The 8,054-nt window shown below is 40.0% G+C and overlaps 1 protein-coding gene across 1 annotated transcript in view; it reads left to right on the top strand.

Moving 5' to 3' along the window:
* The window catches only part of plekha6 (pleckstrin homology domain containing, family A member 6), a gene marked incomplete at its 5' end in the record, with an annotated part of 45,751 nt that overhangs the window by 28,240 nt on the left and 9,457 nt on the right, over positions 1-8,054 (top strand). Inside the window, 6 exon segments of the mRNA XM_035661676.1 lie at positions 1,886-2,044; positions 2,483-2,594; positions 2,714-2,853; positions 5,623-5,790; positions 6,734-6,809; positions 6,957-7,060. Coding sequence (XP_035517569.1) covers positions 1,886-2,044; positions 2,483-2,594; positions 2,714-2,853; positions 5,623-5,790; positions 6,734-6,809; positions 6,957-7,060 — 759 coding nt within the window.

Below are 8,054 nucleotides of genomic sequence, written 5' to 3'. Positions count from 1 at the left end.
GGATTCGGATTCGGATTCTGATTCTGATTTCTTGATAGTGTGCTGTCACATTTTTCCACTATAATCAAGTGGGCTTCTGGGTCTCCCATTTTTTACAACTTTTGGGACTGCACTTTTATTGCATGGAACTATATTGGTAGACCCCAGTGTAGGCTATAGGTCTCTCTGTCATTCATTCGTAGTAATATATTCAAGATTTGTCTAATGTAGTAAACTCACATCACATACAACTCGATGACACCTATACACACAAATTGGTGCCAGTGGCGCATGTTTAGGTTACAGGGGAGACGCAGAGACGCGAAGGAAAAGGTCCAGAGAGAGATTTATGTATTACACGATGTCTAGGGCAGGTAGACACGTGTGTGGGAAGAACATCCCACAGCTGGGCTGCCCAGCTGAAAAACAAAGGTTACACATACCACTGTATGTGCCACAAACTACTGTAGGCCTATACCACCAACCAGGACTGTGTGTGACTGTGTGTACCGGTATTATCTTGTATTTACATGTACAGATTACCAGGCACATACCATTTTATTTTGTGCATGGAGGGGGGTTCCAGGGTAGGTTGCAGTGGTACAATCCCTTCGGCTTAAGGACCCTCGCTACACCAGGGTAGTCATACTGAAAGGGAAGGTGGAGAGGACAGGAAGAAGGAAGGCACAGGAAGGAAGGAAGGAGGAAGGAGGAAGGAGGGAAATTAGGGAAGAGAGATTAATGAAAAGTTTTCTACTGGGTGGAGTACTCGAGTACATGAATTATAGTTAAGTCATAATGACAGAAACAAAATATTTAACTTATATTCTTTCATTCATTTTGGTAAGGGTAATCTTAGCAGTCTTTAGTATTCTGGAAATGGAGTGGGGAATTACTAAAAAACCTGTTAGATATGAATTTGTATTCGCTTACCTAATCAAACAAAACTACATTTCAGTATAATTATGGAGGAAAAACCATTGGGGAAAGAAAGCTTGCCCCGCCCCCATTAGAATTAACCATATCTTGATTTCCCGAAAGTAACTCGTCATAGTAACTGAGTTTGTGGCCGGAAAGAGAAAAAATGCGTCACGTTGGAGGGGTTGCGGTTCCACCTTTTAGTCCGTGGATGCTGATCCTAACAGCAGACTAACCTGAGTAGTCTGTCTAGTTAGTCTGTTTTAAGGCTATATAATGTGCCATTTGTATAACATATAAAACGTGTCTAAAGTGTTTTTTTTCTTTCCACCTCTGCCCTTCAAAAAGTCTGTGCACGCCACTGGGTACACATGTAGAATATGTCCTGATGTTAAAAAAAATCCTCTTGAGGATCCAAGGTAATTCCACAGTCATTCATGGCGATTTGCACAATTTGTACTTTAACAAACTCTTCCTAGGGAATTGGTCGGATCGACTTTAAATTTAGTTAGTATAATGTAAACACCATCACGATTAAAAAATTGTGCTATTTGCAATTTTGCTTTGAAGGGTGTGTCTCTGGCGTGGCGCCAACATTTGACATTTCACCATGAAACAGGAGTGAACTTTGTCCAATCTGCACCATAATGCACATGTCTGATAAAAGTCCTGCCCTGAACACATCCACATGACAATATTAAGGCATACTCATAGCGCACCCCCTTATTACATTTTTATTTCAAATCTTTAATCGTTATATTAGATTCAACATTTCTGTTTTCCATTATAAGCATTGTTTGTCAGTTTAGTTAACTTTTGTATTCCTGATTTCAGCAATAACTTCAGTGACAAAAATATTAGCTGAGGAGAATCATGGCTCAAATACAAAAACAGGAGCCAGGTTGTGAGAAAAACTTTTACCTGTTTTCATTAATACTCTAATAGTGAAAGGCATTACAAAGACATGATTTCTGTATGTAAGTCACAGATGTTTGAAACATTCTCCTGTCTTTATTTGTTTCTTTTCTGCCTTTATTTGTACCTCTCTCAGGCTTTAACCACCACTCGTATGGAGTTTGAAGCATTAGAGGATGAGGCCAGTGCCATTCACGGAGACCTATGGGAGCAGCTTAATGCAGGAGGGCAGGTAAAAAGTTACACTGTCATCATCATTCCTGCTTATATATTCATACACTGTTGGCAGAGGCTACCATGCAAGGTGCCAACTGCTCATTAGAAATGGAAACTAATTAACTCACACACATTCATACAGCAAATAATAGCATCCGGAGCAATTTGGGGTTCAGTATCTTGCTCGAAGGACACTTCGACATGCAGGTGGGAGGAAGCCGCAGTTTTAAACGACAAACCTCCTGATTAGTGGATGACCCACTGCATGACTCTCAGAACTGAAAACTTGCATTTAGGAGGTTCAACAGCAAAGTTTCCTACCAGAAACAATGTACTCTGGATAATCATCGTAGATAATCCATAGACCTCACATTCAGCAGTTTTTATATCTTAGAATGGAAAATAGTTCACCTTCCCTCTTTCATATTATTTTGTCTCTTCTTGCTTTTTGCAGAGTGAACTGGTTCGTAGGCACATCCAGAAAGAGTTTTGGAGAGTACAGGATGTATTAGAGGGACTGCACAAGAATAACTCCTCCAGAGGCACTGACACAGCCAAGCACAGAGGTAACCTACTTAAGTTGGAAAATAATTGCATTTTTAGTGGAAATATCTGTATCCATGTCATGTATATTTTAATGACTCTATACCTGTTACCCTAACCTCCCTGTCTTTCTTTTGCACAGTGACCAGCGGTGCATCAGGCTCCTTTAGCACCAATAGTCCAGCCAGTCCCCTGAGCTCAGTAAGCCTTACCAGCCCACTCAGCCCCTTCTCCCCAGTGCCCGGCTCCCAGGCCTCCCCCACCAAACAGCTGGGCCCGGAGGTAAGCACCGGACACACCCAGCTGGGGACTAACCCCAATCCAAGACCTGGCACAGGCCCATGCTCAGATTCTAGAACCAACCCTGAAATGCGTAACGGACCAAGCCCTAAACCCCGTCCCAAGTCAGGTATAGTGCCTCATTTTAAAACTGACCCTAAGCCTACGTGTAGACCCAAAAGTTACACAGAGCCTGACACTAGCCTGCATCCAGAAAATATAAATGACTTAGCTTTTGAAACCCATGAACACACATTTCGTCAGCTCTCCCTAGCTTTCCAAGACCTAAGGGGGTCCTTGGGTAGATTAGATCCTGTGATAGAGGAAACAGACCAAAATATCAACTGCAGAACCAAGTCAAACTTTGATCACCCTATAAATCCAGCCAAAGCCAGATCAGGAAATCAGATGAGTTTTCTTCAAGTACAATTCCATGACTCAAAATATAACAGTCAGCATTCAGGCCAAACCCACTCTGACCTTCAGGAAGTTAGTTGGTTAACCTCAAATGTTTGCAGCCAAGAAGACAAGATTGGCCCCAGAAAAGATGTCTATCCAGACTCCCACCCATATCACTTCTCCAATGACAACCTCAGAAGCCTGTCCCCCAACAGACTCTTTTCTATGCCTGAATCCCAGATCCTGATCCAGGACTCTAATCAGACTGATGTTTTATCATTACGCTGCCATCAAGATCTTAATACACTTTCAGTCCCTTGTTTTAAGAGTGCTAGTCCTGAAAACAAGCACATAAGTGATAGGCCACTTACTTACCTCAGCAATCAAAGGGGACTGGACATTGCTCCAGTGATCTGTGCCATAACACAATCTGATTCACATAATTATCTGTCAGGTAAAGTGTTCATGCAGACCCATCTTTAAAGAAAAGGGTATCCATCACTTCATCGTTGATTCTGATAATTCCTAATTCCATCTGTTCTGATATGAAAAATTGTAAATACAGGGACAATATTTTTCCCCAAATCATAACTATTTTACATTGTCATTGCTAAAGGTCATGATGACATTAGATTAGATTAGATTAGATTAGATTCAACTTTATTGTGATTGCACAAAGATTACAACGTACTTGAAGACAGCGATAATGCAGTTTAAGCATCTAACAGAAGTGCGAAAACAGCAGTAAAGTGGCAGAGGCAAATGTGCATATGTCCACGGGAATCTACTGAAAAGAAATAACATTATACGATCAACAGTGGCAGCCAATAATTACTTTGATCCCTTGCTGACTTTCGCTAGGTTTGGCCCCCTTACAAGAGATGGAACTGTGTATAATTTTAAGAATATGTACATTTTAACATTAGAGACAGAATATCACAAAAAAAAACCCAAGAAAACCACGAACATCGTACAAATTTTTATATAGTTTACTTACTCATATTTTCGCCATGAAATACGAGTATTTTGATTCATAGAAAAACATGGGAACTTAATACTTGGTGGAGAAACCCTTTCTTGGCAAGCCAGCAGACGGTCAGAGGTCTGGAGCTCGGCTAGCCACTCCACGGACCTTAATATCGCTTCCTTTTTGACGCCACTCCTTTGTTGCCTTGGCCGCTATGTTTTTGGGTCATTGGTCATGTTGGACAGACCCACTCCACCGACCCCACTTTTCAGTGCTCTCACTGAAGGACGGAGGTTTGTCGCCCAAAATTTTTCCCAGTAACCATGCCATTTTTTGTGATATTCTGTCTCCTCAATATTCCTGATTAAAATCTTCACCTCCACTGATCTACCTATGATTAAAATTATACACAGTTCCATTCTTTGTAAGTGGGCAAACCTACAAAATCAGCAAGGGGTCAAATAATTATTGCTCCCACTGTATATATGAATATACTAGCAGGATATTTACAGGTACATGTATTGACACAATTTGTGTCCCATTTTCTAAAGCCATTGGTGCTGTAAGTTTGGTTTGCAGACCTTACCTAAAATTTGACCTGGAAGTTTGTCCAAATTCTTTATGATTCTAAATCATATATTTCAAACCCTGTGTAACTTAAATGATAAGTCTGCAGAGACATTGATTTGTTTTTTTAATTTATTTTGTTGCCAACATTCTATCTGTTTGGAGCATTTCAAGTATAGAGAGCCATGTCTCCTCAGCCATGCAGTCTGTAAGTCACCATCTCTGGGCAATAGATAAGCATGTCAATGTAAGCATCAAAATGCTTGCAATCTCCTTAGACCCTGTGGTGCTGCAGTACAAGTTCTCTTTGAAACAGCAATGACATATCATAATTTATATTTGTGAATTAGTCTCAGTTTATTAAAATGTATTTGGACGTGACTGGATGGACCTACAACCAAATCAGAACAGTTCTTTATCAGCAGCAGCCATCTTGTTGTTTACAAAAATGTCTCAAAAGCTTTTTCAAAGATCCAAAGATCTAATTGGACCTAATAAGTTTCTTAAAAATGCAACGCTGTTAAAATGTTATATTAGTCTTACTATTCTAGGTGACAAAATGAATTACACAGTGAGAATTGAAATGTTGTGGCTGTTTTACAGAGCCTTTTATGGACTGTGTGGATTTAAAAATTCATAGAAGCTGTCAGGTCAGGTATTTTATTGGCTAACTCCTTAACATGAGATCAAGACCCTATTCCCTATAATCATTCCCATGGGTCCTCTCTGCTCTGCACTTTGCCTGGCTTATTATCACTCCTCCTGATGTGCAGCACTCTCTTTCCCTTATCCTTTCTCTCCTTCCTTGCTCCCTTTCTCCTGCCCTTATGGTGATCTAGGAAAATGTTCCCCCAAGGCCTCCCCTCCCCAAGTCCTATTACCCTTTGGAGTCCTCCTCTACCTTCCCTCCTTCCACCCCCACCCCTTCCTTTGACAGCACCGCCTGGCTTCGCAGCTTGGGCATTGATGATGGTTACTTTGATGGTGAAGATTCTCACATCAGAAAGGTATTTCGATGTTCCTACCACTGTCCAGCCTTCTCTACATCCAGCCTTAACCGTTGTCCAATGTCATCTTTTAAAAACTTAATTCTTAACATCATAAGCCACCTTCCTCCAAAATCCTTTCAAACCTCCATTTGTTCAAGCATTTCATCCATTCATTGCCTCTGATTATCCCTCTGTGTCTCCATTTCAGCCTGTTTTAGCTCCCAAAGCACTTGTTTCTGCTCTCCCTCAGCTCTTTTTAATGCCTCTGCCACTAAAATCCATGTCAGCTGTATGAAGTAACATAAAGAGTTTTTTTTTTAAGTAGTACAATAGCAGTTCAATTTAAAATGCGCTGCAGGTGATTTGGTATGAAAGCCATCTCTTACCAAGGATGAGCAGCATCCACTATGTCCTGGTACCTGGTGTTGAGTTTTCAACAGCCACAGATCATCTGTCAAACTCTCTATGTACCTGCTAGTGTTGTACTCGTGGTAGTTAGTACATGGTCACACCAGGACACAGAACAGTGTAAGTCATTCATGTTTCTCATGAATTAAGTGGTGCTGGAAGCTTTGTAGTGACCTCGGTTTCTAACTGGACAACGATTGAAATGATTGAACACAGTTAAGGGGATGTATCTTTACCACCCACTCCTCTCTCATGATATGCTACAAACCATGTTGCATCTTTTTTGTGGAGCAGTTTATGCTCAGAAAGTTTACCAAAGTTGAAGTCTTTGTAAAAGTTCAGTAAGGGAAATCTCCTGGTTACTGATTCACTGAATCAGAAGATTTTGATCTGAAATTTCATACATGCTGATGTAAGTAATGTATTGCCTCTGCCATTTCAAGTGTACCAGTTGTTTTAACATCAGTCCCCCACTGTGCATTGTCTAATCTAATACTACCTTAAGGTTTAATGTTGATTAAATTACAAATTATATTAGTTCTTTGTCTTGCAGCCCAGGTTTGGAGAAGAGAACAATATTAGTGATGTCCAGGACCAGGTCCAGGACAGACAATCAACCCTGAATAAAGGTACAACAACATAAGCTCAAGCTTCCATGTGATAATATTTCTGATCCTTTTTTAACTGATGATTATAATCCAGCAATTAACTCTCTTGTTTTATATTGTTCCTTCCTCTTCCCAATGGTTTTGAGTTAACCTTGTGCCCCTTGCCAGTTGGCATTGTTCCTCCTAGAACGAAGTCTCCCACTGATGAATCCCACAGCAGCTCTGCTGGAGTTTCCCGGTATAACGGCAGAGTACCTAATGGAATCTCTAGGGTATGTCAACTTAAATTACATATAGATAATATCGAAATATCTATCTAAACAACAGCATGTAGCTTTAATTCTTCAAACAAGAAAATCAAACCATCCAAGGACCTTTAAGTGTACACAGGAACCCTATGATAGAGCGAGCTGTGACTGTCCCAATACTCACATTTATGGTCTGAGATTGTGTTTCCTGTGTTACTATTATCAGGTAATTGGCATTGCATTAACTCTTGATTGCGTGAGTTAAGATACTAGTATTTTCACATTAGATACATATAAGATAGAAACAGTCAACATTCTGATTACCACCAAATTAAGACTTTAATAAAAAGAATAACATGACAACACATCTTCAAGTAGCTGAGGGGAAGTTGAGATGTTGGTATTCAGATATTTGAGATACCAATATGAAAGATAATCTGGAGCGAGTCAAACAATGACATGAAGGTCCTGCCAAAATGATTGCTGTTTTTGATGTGAGTAGATGTTAAATAATTTACTTTCTGTTAAGTATGACCTCTTTCATACTTTTTAATGATTTGATTTTTACAGTTTGTCCTTTTGCTGGTTTTATTTATTTCAATGGTTTTATTTGCTTGAAATCGTTTTAAGGATCTGCTTGGGCTCAGAAAAGTATGGCTGTGTGTGTCATTCACCTATATTGCTATATTTTACATAACTTAATAATAACTTTAATTATTTGATATGACTTGTCCTAATGGAAGCATACAGTCTTTAACTTTGGATTTACCTTGTGGAACTCCACACGTCATGTTGGTTTGCCCAGATGCATAGTTGCAGAGTGAGACAAAATAGCCTCTGTCCTTGAAATAGGACTTGTCTATCTAGTAGTATGGTATGGTCAACTGTGTCAAAGGCACCACTAAGTTCCAATAAGAACTTCGTTTAGACTGAAATCTTGCCTGCATTGAACTGTTTCAATGCCATATCTCATGTATCTCTCTCTCTCTCTCTCTCTCTCTCTCTCTCTTCTCTCTCT

Source organism: Morone saxatilis, unplaced genomic scaffold (genome assembly GCF_004916995.1).
Source record: "Morone saxatilis isolate NCDOM2014 unplaced genomic scaffold, NCSU_SB_2.0 Contig18, whole genome shotgun sequence".
NCBI classification, from domain to species: domain Eukaryota; kingdom Metazoa; phylum Chordata; class Actinopteri; family Moronidae; genus Morone; species Morone saxatilis.
Note: the sequence above shows the minus strand (reverse complement) of the source record. Positions and strands in the feature narration are given on the sequence as shown.